Source organism: Lissotriton helveticus, chromosome 6, assembly GCF_964261635.1.
Source record: "Lissotriton helveticus chromosome 6, aLisHel1.1, whole genome shotgun sequence".
Taxonomy (NCBI): domain Eukaryota; kingdom Metazoa; phylum Chordata; class Amphibia; order Caudata; family Salamandridae; genus Lissotriton; species Lissotriton helveticus.
Window position 1 is genome coordinate 769,897,664 of NC_136067.1, and position 17,175 is coordinate 769,914,838.

General features: G+C 43.1%; 1 protein-coding gene across 1 annotated transcript in view; it reads left to right on the plus strand.

Annotated features, from left to right (window-relative positions):
* BACH2 (BACH transcriptional regulator 2) overlaps positions 1-15,353 on the plus strand; it is a 688,374-nt gene extending 673,021 nt beyond the window's left edge. Inside the window, exon 7 of the mRNA XM_078648259.1 lies at positions 10,568-15,353. Coding sequence (XP_078504385.1) covers positions 10,568-11,047 — 480 coding nt within the window. The 3' untranslated portion in view covers positions 11,048-15,353. The remainder of the gene's footprint in view (positions 1-10,567) is intronic.
* Positions 15,354-17,175: the final 1,822 nt, after the last annotated feature.

Sequence of the window (17,175 nt, forward strand, 5' to 3'; positions counted from 1 at the left end):
CTCCACTCAGGCAGAGAGGAAGCTGATGGTGCCCCGAGCAATTCACGAAGGATGGGGCATTTGAACGGTGAACCATCTTTTATTTCCAACCAGGTCACAGTTAATCTCCCCCATGCCCCTACAAGATTGTTCTTATCGGGGTTCCCAATCTACGTATTGGGCAGAAGGTAAACAATGAGGAGCTGTATAACAAGACCTTTCATTGGCTTGTGCGCTATAGAGGGCTGCCTTTCCATTATGCCAAAGGCATTTTACTGACCCGTAGGTGTGATTGGATTGGGCAGAATTCAGTTGAACCACCAGGGGAATGTGTGACAGTGAACTTTGATCCCCTTTTTTGATGCAAAGTCTCCTGTTTGGGCCTTGTAGTTGCACCACAGCAGAGAGTAATATTACCTTTGTCTCATTAGGCTATTTCTACAAACCCAGTGTATCTTATCTACAGTCAAATGATTACTATCTGGAATCCACGGTAACCCGGTCCAACAAGAAAGTGAGGAATCTGCAACCTTTGCCACCCTGGTTGCATTAGCTCCTTTAAAGGTAGGTCAGGCCCGAGGCGCGGCAGTTCTTACCCCAAGTCAAAGGAATCAATTTCTAATCCCCAGTGCAAACAGTTGTGAAGCCCTTTCCAGACCAAACTGACTTTCAGATGGTACTATACAGGGTGTTTCAACTATTGGCATCCAGGAAACTTTGGCAACAAAGAAGGAACCTTTGGGGAAAAGTATGACTTGTCCTTTCACTCTACTGAGCTGGAATATCGCAGGACTTAAAAACAAGATTACCTACCCAGCCTAGCTCACCTATATTGCCAAGTTTGACTTTGTTGTTATGCAGGAAACCTGGGATACTTCTTGGTTATCTTGCGAGGGCTATGCTTGCTATTCTTGCCCCACCATCCCTTCCTCCTGTGGCAAAGCCAAGGACAGCCTCTCAATATGGGTTAACTTGAGCCTGCGAGTGGAAGTGACTACCATTGACTATGGGAGTTCCTACTTTTTAGTTTTGTTCATTCAGGATAAATGGTCTCCTTTTTATTTTTATTTAATTCCTTTTTACAATAATAATTTTTCTATTACTGTATGTGTTCATTTTACTCATTTGTTTGCTTTCCTTTCAAATTTACTGCCATTAGGGGCTGGCTTAACGTCCAGCCCTATTATTTTTTGTGTGGGGACTTCAATGCGAAATTAGCAGTTTACCCAAAGTTTGAAGGGCTGTTACATGAGGCATCATCCAGGGAGCAATACGATAGTAGAGTTGAGGAGCTGGGTACATATATAGCTGCATGTGACCTTGTCAATATGTTTGGATGGGACGGGTTACCCATAGCCTCATACAGAGGACATGGTTTGGCCTCGATCATGGGCTATATGTTCGTGATGAGGAACCTTTCTGTCTGGTTCTCTAAGGAGGTGGTCATGGAGACAAAATGGGGGGACCATAATGCTTTTTTAGATATGGGCCAGCTCCCGATTAGTAGGATCAGTCGTCCTATTGATGTCATCTCTATCACCCCACATTCTAATGGAGAAGTGTGGCTCACTGGTTAGAAGAGGCAGACCCTGAAGCAGAGGTCAGACCCGGGACCAGGGTTCAATTCCCGACGCGGCAGGGTCTTGAGCCCAAATATCCACGGACTCGATAATTCTCGTTTCGGTGCCTACTCGAATCACGGGTTCACACTCTGCAGCTCTGGGCATTAGCTGCTTAATCTCCACTACGGCCCCCTGCGGCGGGATGCCTGGCTTTCACCTTGGGGATGCACAGTACGGGTATCTCACAGGGAAAAAAGCCAGGACGGGTTCCCAAGGCAAGCGCCGAGATGCCTACGGGTAATCGAGCGCTATATAAGAATGCATAATAATAATAATAATAATAATAATAATAATAATGACGGTTTCAGGCTTATCTGACATAAAGAGGAACCAGGGGATACCCTGGCCACATTATTGAAGAGACAACTGAGGCTTTTCCTTAATTGTCTGTCAGACACAAGTGGGGACACTATGTTAGCTCATTATGTAACTTTAAACCAGGGTATCAGACACCTGTTTACGAAACTTTTTCAGTCTAGCCAGTGGGGCCACCAGTGGTTTGATACACTACTCGGCAGCCAACCGGAGATTAAGGAAGGCCCTTGTAGCTAGCCCGAAAGACTAGGACAAGGTTTGAGAAGCCCAGAAGTTTTATAAAAACACCTTGAAGGCAAGGAAGGATGCAATGCACATGAAGGACTGGGAGTTCCTGTAAAATGCCGCGGTAGCACACAATAGCAAGATGTTCTGGTACAGTCAAGAAAATTAGGTAAAGGGGATGCCCCGGAATACCCACTCTTGCGTTGTAGCATCTTGGGTCCAGAGTGGGTCTCGCATATTAGTGCCACCTACTATTTAGAGGAAAAGAAGAGTCTGGGGAAACTTTTGCAGGCAGATTATCCCACTCAGCACCATTTCTTGTATCATTACTGGAAGTAGAGGTTGCTGTTTGGCAGAGTTCAGGTGGAAAAGCCCCTATGCCAGATGAGATAGCAATGGACCACATTTTGTGGTATATGTATTTTTTATGCGCACCTCAGATCATCAATGTCTTACCACTCTTTGAGCAATAACATCCCTCGCACATGAGCTTTATCAACCATCGTACCCATTTTCAAAAAAGGGGATCACATGTCGCCCAAATGTTATCGCCCCATCTCCCTTATTGATTATATGGTGAAATTAATTGGCAGGGTAGTTTTCAATCGCCTTACATCCTATGGGCCAAAGATATTAATATCCTATATCCCTTCCAATTTGGCTTCCATTCTGGGCTGGGTATGGTGGAGCAGTGTTTTAATCTGAATTTGATAGTAAATATACCAGCGCCAAACGCTGCCCACTGTACCTGGACTTCATGGATCTCTCCGCAGCCTTTACGGCCCTCTCCCCAGCCATTGACTGCAGCAACAGAACCAAGCTGTGGCTGATGTTACTGTATCTTGTGGTGGAGGTGGCAATAGTGAAATTTTACATGTTCTACATGAAAATCTAGCTTCGAAAGTCTGCTTTGTAATGTAACAGGCATTTATAAAGCACTCTATCACTCCACACTATTAGTTTTGATTAAAAAGCCAAGTTTTCAATTTGTTTTGGAACTGGGTGGTGGCTGAAATGTTCCATAATTCCAAAGGAGTTTGTTCCAGAATGTAGGTCTTAAAAGCGAAACGGACTTGCCTTCCGTCCTGGACCACTGGAAACTTGGAATTTTGGCCAAAAATAGGTTGGCTGAGCGCAGGCCTCTGGATGGAACATTGAAGTCTATCCTTGCTCTAAGATAGGCAGCACCAGACTGATGTAGAGCCCTATGTATAAGTAGTGGGGTCTTAAAAATAATCCTCTTCCTTATGGAAAGCCAGTGCACTTCACTTAAATAAGGGGAAACATGTTCTTAACCCCTTTAGAGCTTGTAAACAAACCTCCCCAGTGCTGCGCTGTCCATTATCCAGTGCTGAACTGGACGTCCAACGGTCGTGCGCAGCACTGGGGAGGTAGTGGCCGTGACGACCGTTGGCCGACGGCAGCAATTAAGGGGTTAAAGGCAGACCGAGAAGAATCCAGGCTGCTGTGTTTTGGACCACCTTCAATGTATTAATCAGGAACTCAGGCAGGCCCAAGTACAGTGCATTACCATAGTCAAGCCTAGATGTTATTAAGGCCTGAACAACCTGTTTCCTTGCTGAGAAAGAGAGAAAGCACAGGAACTTCCTTAACACACTCCGTAGACTAAAGCAAGTCCCAACCACAGCTTTAACCTGAGGCATAAAGGATAGCTCGTCATCAAACTTAATGCCTAAAATCATCGTACTGGCATGGCATAGTGGAGGAGGAGCATCCACCAGCCAAACGGACTGCCAGGGCTCTTGCGCCCTTACACCAAAGAAGAGTATCTCAGTTTTTTCTGCATTACATTTGAGCTGATGGTGAGTCAGCCATTGAAAGACCGCAGTTCGTTTGTGTAGATATTTTTATTGGCATTTTATGTTATTACATGTCATCTCAGTAGTTTACAAATCGAAACACAGCAGAAAACATACATTTTACAGCCTTTGCATTTACATTTGTTAATATGACCAAAAACAGGTCCAATTAATATAAACAGTAAACCACCACATTTAGTATGCGAGAGCATCCCCTTACTTTTACGAAGAAGGAACATTCGGGTATCGTATTTGTGCTACGAGTGTTCACGTAGAGAAGACTAGGCTGCCATCTGTATAGTAACAAACCTTGCCAATAAACGATGTTGAACAATGTGAATGTAAAAGAAACAAAACACAAAAATCAGGAGAGCCGCATACATGGGAAACAATCAGCCAGTATTTAATCATCACATTTCCAATGTCTAGGTGTGTGGGTCCCGAAGTGGCCAGGGCCTGCTCCCTCTGGCCGGAAGCCCAAGGGTGGGAGGGTGCTTCAAAACCTTCGGGGATGAGCAATACTATCTGGCTAATGTCCACTTCATAGTATGTGGTGCGCTGAAGTCACTCAACCTCTCTGCTCTCAGCCTAGGTCATGTGTGAGGGGTCTCTACTCCAGAACGTGAGGGTCCCCTATTACTTCAAAGTCTCCCAAAAAGACCGCTGTTAAGCAGATTCTAATTTTATCAACCCCAAACATTTCATCCCTGCCCCATGAAAATAGTACCTGGGTGTCATCAGCATAGGAAATTATTTTTGCTCCCAGTGCCTCTGCCAAAAAGCAAGGGGGGAGTGAGATAGATATTAAAGAGTGTCGGGCTCAGAGCCGAGCCCTATGGCACTCCCACTTGCAGCTCACTAGACCCAGATGAACAAGGGGGGCACCATACCTCCTGACCTTTTTCCTCTAGGAATGAGGCTCACCAGCCCCATGCAAGCCCCCTAATTCCAATGGCTTGAAGGCGGGCATGCAGAGTGGAGTTGGGTACCGTGTCGAAGACTGCTGGCAGATCCACACAGCCCTGTCCTGACATACAGGGCAGCTTTGATGTAATCTTCCACTAGCGCCAGCTCTGTACTGAAACTGGGGTGGAAACCAGATTGGCATCAATGCAATAAGTTTTTACTTTCCAAATACTGGGAGAGCTGGTAATTAACATGCTTCTCCAAATCTTTCATGAGGGCAAGCTGTAATTAGGTTTGCCAGGGTCCGTCTGGGGTTTCTTCAGAAGAGGCAGAATTTGTGCCTGCTTCTGAGCACCGACACTACGGCTGATGACAAAGAAGCATTTAGAAGTTTATTAGCCAGAGGTTTAATGATACCTGCCTCTAAGGCCAAGAGGCTAGGGGGACACGGGTCAGATGGGGAGCTGGACATAAGAGTACAGATTGCTGTAAAAGAGTCTTCCATGGAGATCGGGGTAAACCTGTCGAGAGCCCTAGAGGAATCAAGCTGTGGTCTAGGGTGTAACAAGCTCCCCATGGTCTCCTCCAACTGCTTGGATGGGAAGGAGGCTGGCTTGAATATTCGCAATCTTGGTCTGAAAATAGTGAGGCAGTTGTTGAGACCCTTCCACTGTGGGCACCTCACGACCTACACTGGCCTATGGCAACAAGTGCCAGCTTTACCCGGCAAGTGAAATGTCAGATGTTTTTCCCTTGTGCTAGGGGTGACACAAGGATGTGTTTTGGCCCCATTACTTTTTATCATTTATATTAACGGACTGTGCTCCTCCCTGATTAAGGCCTCAGTAGATATCCCTAAAATCACTCACACACAGGTGCTCGCATGATTATATGCCTGCATCGCAATTCTACTAGCAAGAACCTCAATTGCTCTTTGGGTACTAGCGGACTGCTTTGTATTTTTTTTATGAGCAGCTTCGATCTGTTAACCATTTACGGATAGTAACACATTATGGCTTGTGGGCCAGGTTAAAAAACCACAACCAAGCTTACAGTGAAAGGTAAATCGCTCAGTAGCATGAGTAAATTCAGCTATTTAGGGATTCTTTTTAATTCCATGGGCTCGTGGCAACCACAGCTCAACAGTTTATGACTCAAGCTTAGTAGAGTGGCCGGAGCAGTATTCAACCTACCAGGGGCTGTAGGGAAAGAGACCATTTCCCTTCTTCTAAATATATATAATATTCAGTGTGTCTCCGCTGCTGTAAATGGTGAAGGGATCTGGGGGCATCATAACGCTTCCAAGATGAGGAAAATCGAGTTTGCCGAAGGTTACTTTATCTCCCCCCCAGCTCAAATGTTATCATGCGTTCAAACCTAAACCTACAGTACATCTCAGATAATGTGACTTGGCAGACCAAACCTTGCTGCATTTCTTATATTTTTGTGGTAACATTTTTTACCCTCTTTTTCTGTGTTTTCTTACCCCCGTATTAAATTCTGTAGGGCATCGTAAATGTAGGAACGCTTTATTTCACCTTCAGCTCTTAAATAGCCCTGATGTTTGTTTTAGGGTCAGTTAATTTAACAAACCTGCAGTGAGATGCTGGAAGGTTAGTTCCCCCGGTGCGGATTATTCTTTTAGATTCCTATCAGTGAACTGTTCCAATACAGTGATTGTAGGCTTTATCACTGCCAGATTTTGAGAAGTAGTTTTATTCTTGCGGCAAAAGATTGCATTTTATCTCAAGCCGTTTTTAGGTGGCATCTAGCGTTGCAGCGCATGTGCTGCGCGCTCGGCGAGATCTATTGTGAACGAGGACTTTGAGAAGAGGGCTTGAAGCCCTGTCCCTCATTTCCATTGGCTGGCGTCACCGTTTATGGTAAACGGTGGGCTGCCATTGGAAATTAGCTGTTTAGGTTGCCTCCCTGTCGCTTTTTGGTACGACCTACCCGGACTGGCTCGTCTGCTTTCCGTGTGTTCCAAATGAACTTCTTATCTTTAAGAGGCGTCACGTGTACTGCACGCTCCAGGCTTCCTGCAACAACGCTGCCTTCACGCCTGGAGCACGCACTAGTCGGCTATCTCATTGGTTAGCGAATGGAAGATAAGCACTCTCATTGGTGGACCATCTCCAACCGGTGTATGCAGTGATGTGTGTTTTGATTTCGTTCTCCATACGCTTTCCCCTCCTCTCCGTGCCTTAGTCTCGCCTCCTCGGGTTTCTTGGTACAGGGAGGAGGTCCAACCCTGCATGCTTTGTGCTGTGCGTGATCACATCTGCAGCCATGGACGATTGACCTTATGTGGGTTTCTTACACTATACGCATGCGCACCAAAGAGCATATGCATGAGCACGGAGGACAGAAGAACTATCGGACGAAAAACAGCATCTGTCGGACCACTGATCAGCTGTCTGTCTGCCGGCATCCCAAGGGCTGCACTGAACACCCCTCTCTTTCCTGGGCCTGACACCCCCTGAGCATCAACTGGAGCTGTGCAGAGCCGAGTCACAGGAAGTCTCACACTGCTGGTAAGTTCAAAAGGTACTATCTATATCTTGGGGAGTGAGTGAGGCAGCTCCGGTGACAGAGGTTTGTGCAGTGGCGCTGAGTGGGGGTGAGCATGTCTGTGTGTACATAGCTAGCCGAGGCATGTGTGGGCTGGTCGGTCTCAAGGCTCCATGGCACAGGGGAGCGCGAGGAACTGCCGACGCTGCAGGCTGAGCCCAGCTTCCAGAGAGAGTCTATTTTCCTCATTAATTTAACCACCATCCAGGCTCTATTACTTCTGTCCCCTCTCCTCCACCCTTCAAATTGTCCATTTTCTCAATGTGGCATCGCTGCTCCTGGGTAACCTCAAAGGGCAGGGCTTTCACTTTGCGGTGGCCATTGCATATTTTAACAAGCATTTGCAATGCAATAGGTCTCGCACTTAGGCGACTTTAAGCTATTGGCATTGTAAATGACAATACCTTTTATTTATATTTTAAAAACGAAAACAAAAATAAAAGGCATTGTCATTTGCAATGTCAATAGCTCAAACTCGCGTAAATGCAAGACCTATTGCATTGCAAATGATTGTTTAGCTAGTATTGTACTGTTCTAGTTTTATATTGTTTGCAGAATGTGTTTTTTAATTGGATATTTAATCTATGGATATATTTTAGGGCCAGATTCGACCGAAAAAAGTTTTACTGACTGGCTGGCTGGCTTTTAATACAGCTGGCAGAGAGTTAGGCCTATAGAACACCATGATTCATATCAGGGGCCTCCTATTCTTCCACACTTCAAAGCCTTGATACTCCACAGCATGGCAACTACTAAAAAAGAAGACTATGAATGAAGCCAATTCAGATATATCCTGGAAGACAAAAGTGGCATCAGGCATTTAGCCTTGGGCTCTCTAACATCAGCACCTACAAACACTGAATGCGTGAGCCCGCCTGCCTCATAAAAGGGGCTTGGACACAAACACCACATGTATCCACCAATGACAAAGGTAGAAATAGGAATAAGCTGGAAGAGGGATGTTTTAGTTGCAATTCTTACTAATCTCATATGTTTACTTATGGAGAATTGTTCTCTGGACTCAAAAGTCAGCACAGTTCGGAGGAAAATCTGCCCTGCCTTATATTCATGTTCAAATCAAAATGCGTGATAAACTATACTTGAGCATCATGAGGTAAGACGTGTTGGCTGTTTTCCAGTTTTAACTCTGCAGCATTGAAATTGCACACCATCTGTATATTAGCTCACATGCAGCCTACCACAGATGAGCCGTCCTTCATGGTTCCTTGGATGGGATTTTCACACTTTACTGTATCGCCAACACTGCCATCTTGGATGCGTACAAGCTGTTCATCGGCCACAGTAGCTTGTGTTCAGTTGCCATGTGTCGGTCACAGAAATCTATCCATGCGTGCTGTATAACGCGTGGCCCAAAAAGGGCTAGCAATCACTCAAACACGAAAATTGAGTACAACCTATTTTCCTGGTAAGCCTTGAAGATAGAGAACAACAGTTTGGAATTTTTAAGTCGAAGTCTGTTAGGTTTTTGGGTTTGTTTTGGTATGCCAGCAGCAATGTTATCCGAAGTTCCCAATTTTCACGTACCATATTTCTGAAATCTTTCAGTGTAAACTCACCTTTGCCCTTGATACTTTTTGCTGCACATTTCAAGATAGTATTTACTGACTGGTGAGCTTTCCCAGCACTGTGTGGGTGTGCAAGTGTCTGTGTGTGTGTATATTTACGGATGGCTAGTACACTATATGTACAGTAAAATAGGTTTCCGAAGCTCTGAAAAAGTGTTGGATCTTGTAAGCCTCCCTAATACCCAGTGTGTCATGTAGTTATGTTAACAGTAGCTAAGGTTTTCCCATTTTGGAACCCCTGTTGCCCTGTTTCATTGTATTTCCTTGCTTCTTTGGCCTTGCCATTTGTCTTTATGCCCATCTAGCTTTCTCTTACTCTCCATCTCTCTCTGTTCCAGTTGCCTTAATGCTGCGTCCAGTATCTGTATCTCCCAGTCCGTGTCACCCTCTCCCAACATATGTGCCCGAGGTTCCTAGACTCTGCCATCTCTCAGTCCCAAGGCCAGTATTTCCCACTCTCAGTGGCTGAGGTCCTCTGTCCCAGTGACCCCTATTTCCCTATGTCATCCATCATCCATGCCTTATTGTTCGAGTGCGAGCTTATGTCTGACCTTAAGGCGGCATCTCTCTGATCTGTGTTTTGGGTTGCATCCATACCCATGTGTCTGAGTCTCCCTGGCCCAGAGCGTGAGTCCTTTCAGTGTAAGAGCCCTTGCCTTGCTGTGCCTTTATCCCTGTCTGAACCCCTGTGTCTCCCAGTCTCAACGTTCTGCCTTGCCTCTGTCTTCCGGTTCGAGTGTCTCTTTGTCCCTGTCCAGGTGCCCATGTCCCCCATCCCTATACTGGTCTCTCCTGCTTCCAGTCTGTCTCAGTTGCGCTTTCTCCCCACCCAGTAATTTGTAACAACTGGCATGTTTTGTGAATAGTTCTTAAACTATTCAAGCACCACAGAACCCTTCGGGGGAAAATATTGACATGCATCCTTACAGGAAAATAACTACCCACCCCACCCCTAGTCTGAAAGAATACATAGAGTGAGCGACAGCTAGGGATCATTGTTGGACTGTACCGCTTCTGTATTGTTGCACTGAGCATTGATATCCCAGACGGTGAGACATGTTCCTTTTTCATATTTTTACGATTTTCTGCTTATCATCTGACAGACACCTGAGTGGGTATTGATATCTCTTCTTCTATGGTTGACAAATGGTACCGAGTCCTGTTGGAACACTACTAGTACTAGTTCGCAAGAACAATCCGCTATTGAAAATAGTGGAGAGGGATTTAACCCTAACTAGTAAACTTCTGTTCATCCCGCATAAAACAATCCAGCGTGCTACTGAAGGACTATTTTGAAAATGTTGTACTATTCTAATGGGTTTCTAAACGGATTGACTTGTGGATCACAGGTCTCAAAATATTTAAAGCAATGATTTAAGTATTTTTCGGTTTTGTTATGTTGCAACTGTTGAGACTCAGTTGTTTATCGTCATCTCTATATCTTGAAATGTATCCCAGTAAAAAAGGAAATGATCATTCATTGTTTTGCCTTGTTTTAAGAGCCATATGTTGTAAATGTTAAAAGTGTTTTCTTTCTTTTTAGGTATGCGAAAAAGAAAAATTGCTAACAGAGAGGAACCAGTTAAAAGCATGCATGGGTGAACTGCTGGATAACTTCTCCTGCCTTTCCCAAGAAGTATGTAGAGATATGCAAAGCCCAGAACAGATACAAGCCCTTCACCGATACTGCCCCATTCTCCGGCCTGTGGATCTTCCCGCTGCTTCCAGTATCAATTCTTCGCCCTCCGGAGCCGATCAAAGCTTAGGGTCCCAAGCTCCTGCAGAAAGTATGCAGTGCTGCTCTGAGCAAGACCCCATGCAGATTGGAGCACATTGGCTGCCCAGTGATGGATCTGAACATTGTACAACAGGGCGAAGGCTGGACGGCATTGACCATGGGACATATTTAGAGAGGGGACTATCTCTTGAACAGAACAGCCAAACAGTGACCGTGGACTTCTGTCAGGAAATGACCGAAAAGTGTACAACAGATGAACTGCCCGAGAAAGGCTTCACCTCGTGACTACTGACCTGATGTCCCCCCTAGTCAGGAGGAGGGGGGTACCTGCATTTGGCCAGTGACGTGTTCATTTGTTGCCCAAGTGAACCAGTTTTGGTGCACACTACAATGGTCTTAGCAGCAATACTGAGTCTAAGTATTTCCCTCCTCTCGTGAAAGTGGGGAGTCTTTTTCTTCACAATGGTGCTATGCCTTGCTCCGGCAGGGAATCAACAGTGGCAACACTGTTAGCATTTTTTATTTTCAATTTTTGTGTGTGTTGTTTTGTATGCTAATTTCAAAACTTAACAGAGGTTGGACACGATACCTCCGAGGACCCTACAGCAGCTTTTATTCTCAGTGACCCATGTCACACAACCCTATCTCAGGAATTTCTTCTGAATGTTCAGTTTTTTCTTGGAAGACCGCTTATACACACATCAAAGTTTTATAGCTAAATTGTAAATAGTTTAAATATCTTGCACCATATGCAAAGTCCCCCATTCCCCTTAATATTCTCATTCTGAAACTGGAATCTCAGCTGTATGGGCAATTTCTAACATTCCCTTTTCATCTTTTTAGTCTTTGATGCTATTACTGACTTGAGCAGCTTGCTATGGTTTGGATCACTGTTTTCCACAGCTCATCAGTACCATTCGTTTTGTCCTTATTTATGAAAAAAGTTCTTGTTGGATACTTATTTGAAGTTTTTGGCCCAGCTATTCTTAGGGTGCCATTTGAACATTTTTGGTGTTATTAGCTGGCATAAACTGTACAGTAGTGGTCAGTGTTGCCACATGCACTGAGATTTTGAGTCAACGTTTTATTTTGTTTTTTATTAAGCCAAGGTGTGACTTCCATGGATCAAACATTATGAAATTTGGTACTTTGTACAAAAGCATTCAATGCAACTGTAACAATAGGATAGCACTCAGGAGACAGTTATTTAGTCCGAGCTGGATCTTGCCAAATAGACGGTTCCTCATACATTGCATAAACAGTCGAACATTGTCCTCCCATGCTGCCCTTTGTTTAATCCAAAACGTGACCACAGCTTTGGTTCTAGACCCTTTGTGGCATACAAAAATGCCATAATGATCTGTATTACTATTTAAGGCAACCCGTCATGCCTTTTGCAGCTGTTTTGCAGGTATGGATTCCCTATTCAGAAACATTGCCCGGCTAATCCTGAAGGCCAGATGGGGGATGAGGTATAACATCTGCCTTCCTTGAGCCCAAGTAACTCGGGCCCCCTTCTTTCCACTGCCTCCAGGGAGGCTTTTGAGGTTGCATTATACTGAAGCTAACACTGAGGACCAAAATATGCTTGTATTTAGGCTGGGCATTGTTCAGATGCTAGACAACTTTATAGACTCCAGCCTATTTTTTATTTACCTCCTTTCTTCTCCAAGATGCATTTCTTGCCAGAGCCAAAAAAAACAGGAGTTTTTCCCATGAAAGACTGTAAGCTTCTGCCCTCTTGCTGCGAAAACAACCTTTATGAATGGTGTGGCAGAAATGTCTTTTGAAACTCTATGTTGGTCCAGTCAGCTCCTGAGAATCTCTAAGTAAAATATGTGACAATCTGGCACAAAATGTTGAAATGAAAAACACAATATTTTGTTCCGATTAGGTTGAAATACAGCTTTCTAGGCCCACTGTTTTTGAAGCAATGGGGCTTGGTAGTTGTTGTCATTGTGCCCTTCTTGTGGGTGCTTCTCACCGCCTACCCTTGACCTCGGCCCATTGCAAGTAAACCTGTAAGACAGCTTTTTTTTCTGTAGCCGGCAAGGGCAGTGGGTTTCTGTGTTTACATGAAGCCAAATTGCTCCCAGCGTTCGACCCCGCACTGCGGGCACTAGCGTCTTCCCGTGGATGAGGAATCAGTTATCACCCTTCAGATATTTAATTTTCTTCTGGGAGCCACCTTGTCTGGCAACAGTGTTGCACTGCATCTCTTCTAACAAACCTGCCACTAAGGAAGAGAGGACCAACAAGGTACAGTATGCTTCTGCTGCAGTGGTTTCCGCACTATATATGTTGGACAGTTGGGATCAAGGGAACCATACCGCGCATCTACAATAAAATTAAAGGAGGCGGGCCTGTTTGGTTTCCAGGAGCGAGACTTGTGTTTCTGAATGTTAGATTTGCATGTTAAAACATGTGTAATAATGGTGTTATTACAAGGGCACCATTTAAAAATATTCTCGGTTCTGACTGAAAATGTTTACGCTGGTCCAGATCACCATTGGTAATTATTTTTATTTGGGAAACAATTGTTGATTTCCTGTCTCCAAAAGATAGTGAGGCATGGGATAGGACTATTAAAAATAAGTGTATCCGATTAGATTCCACAAAAGAAGTGTTAGCAATGAAAAACGTATGGGCAGCTTTTGATTCTCTCTTCACACTTTATGCCTCAAATATCATCTTGCCATTAATGTATTTACTAGGAGAGAAAGTCAACAGAGCTTGAACCTGTGGTTTTAGCTAAAGGATGAAGGGAGAAGGGAAAGGGGCTAGCTAAGTATCATGCTCTTAGGAAGAAATGGTTGAAAAAGCTGTTAAAAGTTAAACAAGTCATCAACTTTTTTTCTTTTAGAAACAAAGTATAAGCTATTTATAAAAAGTTGTGTTATGTTGTTTGAATGTGCTAATAATGCTAGGCTCTCCTACTGTGGTGCGGGTGTTATGTTTTGCAGGGGACTTTTAGGATCAGTCAGCTGGTGTTTCAAGCTAGCCTAGAAAATCTAAAATGTGAATCACACCAGAGCCTGAAGTGCCGACGACAGTGATGCGGGAGACGCATGGCAGGCCTTTCAGGCAGTATTTAAAATGCCCCTACCTGTTTTTTAAGCTTACCTTCAGCGGGAATCCTTGGTGGTTATTTTTGTTATTCTTAACTGTAGTGTATTTTCACGGATGAGGAAAAGGCATTGCCAGCTCTCTTATATGAATATTGATTGTCTTTCAACTCAAGTGCAACTGATAGACTTGGCCCTGTGCTGATTGCAATGAAAGATGCCAACTTGTTATTCTGTGGATCACCCTGGATGTTTATTTTTGGTGTAGCGTGCTTATGAACTGGGTGTGGCAGCTGGGCTTCCTCTGTTTCTTTGGTTAGTGGGGCCATGTATTGAAACTGCTGCTTAAACTATTATATGTTTGCATTCAAGCATGTTAAAGAACATTCACAGTGCAGTTGTTTCATGGTTCTATGTAACATTATATGTCGTTTTACTCTCCTGAACCATGCATCTGTCAAAACTGTTACTATGGCAGCTAGAGGGAGACACCTTTGCAGAATGTGATAGAAGGTTGGACTTTAATTTGCTCTTGTAGGCGTTTGTTGGCAGGTCAAGAGAAGGCTTAAATCCTACACCGTAAAGTAGAATCCAAAAGCTGCAATTTTGATTATGGTGCCAACTTTATACACATAACACCTTTTACCATAAAAAACACAATGTATTGTAAGTGCTTGGACAGTAGGAGCAAAATGATTTAGCATAGAAGACTGTACGTGTGCAGCATCTTTCATTGCCGTCTGCATCCGTAGACTCGGCCAGTATTCTGTCACCTGTGTCCCTCATCCGTTTGCTTTTGTCATCTATCTTTTCCCACCATTTTCACTTGAGCTTGCTTCACTTTGTGCAGTAAATACTGCACCATCATCTCTTTGTCTTCGCTGTTTCGAGGGGTGCCTTGATTTAGGAAAAATAGACTGAAGTTCTTTTCAAACTGATTCTGGAACAAAATGGCAGCAAAACCTTATGTGCAGGTAATTTCCCAATGGATCCCTAGTATTTATAATGCTGGCTTTTTATCATGCGACTCCGGCATCGCAGTAGATGCTGTAGAATAAACCCTATTATTTTTTTTGTATTATAGGATTAATTTATTAAATGTGTTTAGTAAGGTGTGTTGTTTTGGGCAATGCACCATTGTGTTATTTTTCATGTTATCCTTGTGTTATTCTCTATACTGATATGATCTTCATTTGTAGGTACACACGGTTGTACATTTGGTTGCTGTGAGTTCACCAGGATCCCTGCTTGTCTCCTTCATTTATTTAAAAAAGGTTACTTTTGTTCATGGGGTTCATAAGTGAACAGGTTCAGAAGAAATTTCAAGTTATCATGGTCAAACCGCGTTATAAGTATCGATACATTTTCACCAACATATGAGGGGTCATGAAAGGGACATCACACAACCTTTGATCACATCATAGGTTTGACTCCACATCTCACCTTTAGCCCATCCAGAGCCTACTATTTGCTGGAGAGGGCTTTAGAGGAGGTCAAGGAAATAAATAACGTTAAAAAAAGAGTAAGATAAGAAAGTAAATAAGGCTCTTAGTTTTCTTTGTTCTCAGTTCCTGTTTTCATGGCCTCCCAACACCAGAAGATGATTGATAATAGCCAGGGCTTGCAGATTTCCCTAATTAAAGCCAATGTTTTCAATTTGTTTTCAAGGGCAAATATAATGATTCTTAAATTCAAGCTTTGAAGCTTCCTTGCGAATAGTAAAATCCTCTTTAGCAATCTACTTGAAAACACGATAAAAACATTCAGTGTCTTTTTGTGCTCTAAAGGTTTAATACAAAAAGGCTATGAATACAAGGGTTTCTGGACAACACTTTCTTTTCACCTATGTACCCAGGCGTAACGTGAAGCAGTATGGATGCACATGGTATCCGAAAAGATGAAGATATAAAACTTTGCTCAATGGCCAGTAACTTTCTTTTACCTAAAGGAATTCCGGAGTTTTTTATCTGAACAATGTCCAAGTTTTGCTTCCAACAGGGGCTTGTCGTCTTGTATGTCTTTCTACCATCACATTTCGTGGTTTACTGTGATCTCTGTGGATGGTGGGTGTTTTTTTATTCATCATTCCAATTCCATAGGATCATCTCCCCATTCCTATAATCCTTATAAAGCACTTAGGCGAATTCTGATAAGCAGTGCATCACATTTTAAGTTATCACCATCATGGCCTATAATTAATGAGCTTAGGGTCATAGGTGATTAGCGCATAGCGCACAACGCAAGTTAGCATTACAGATATCATCACTGCTCTCTCGATTTGCAGCCAGATTACTCTATTGTTCCACATCACTTTAACAATTCAGCACTTTTTAAAGCAAAAATAAGTTTCAAATAAATTATTTCTTTTTGGTAGTGAATGCTAGAACTCTGATGCACTTAGATACCCGCTGTCCTATTAACTTAATAAACTAGGAAATTAGGAAAGAGTCAATTGATGAGATATTTAATGTAGACATTTTAATGTTAATTTCCTAATTAACTCTCTAAGGCCCAGTTCATAAAGATTGTTACACCCTTAATTTGAGTTTAAATGTGAAAATAGATTTTTTTATAATTTTTTTTTATGTGAAAATAGATTTGATTACAAATGTAGAACCCCAATAGTGATTCATATAATTCACAGTGGTGAATTGAGATCTGTGGATTGGGAAATAATTATGCCAGTTTGACAGAAATTCTGCATCCTCAGATTTAGTGTCCATGGCAGTTCTGTGGACTTGGCAGGAGGGTCTCACCAGCAAACTCACACATACGTAAGTTGGTTTGTATGCACAATCCATTTGCTAGTATTTCTCACCCTGTACATGTCACTAACTTCCTCCTGTCAAATAATAGGACTAAGTGCATTTCCAGAGTGAGAATGGGAGGAAATATCCCCATATTTAATGGAAGCGAAAAGGAGGGGATTCCTCCTTGAAAGGCATTTTCACTGAGAGAAACAAATAAAAAATAAGTTAAATGTGCTGGTGAATACCGGTGTCATTGTTCCATATGTAGACTTTTCCACCTGGTGGTAATACTGCGTAAGTAAATTGTACACATGTGTTCCCTCCTATAAAACCATAGTGTTGTAGAGAACTCATAGAGTTCCTTGAGACTTCTATAAAAAATCAGAATGAGACTTAAACTTGTGGGAGCCAATTGTTGATTTTCCTTCACTGCCTTTTTGGTTTGAATGTTCAAATTCTTGACTCAGAAAGCTGTATTGTAGATTTTAAAGCAACATGCAGATCAGAATCCCATTATATTTCTATAATTCTCTCTATGCCATTGAACACAAAACTTAAAAAAAAAATAATCACAAAGCAAATGACCTCCTAAAACTGA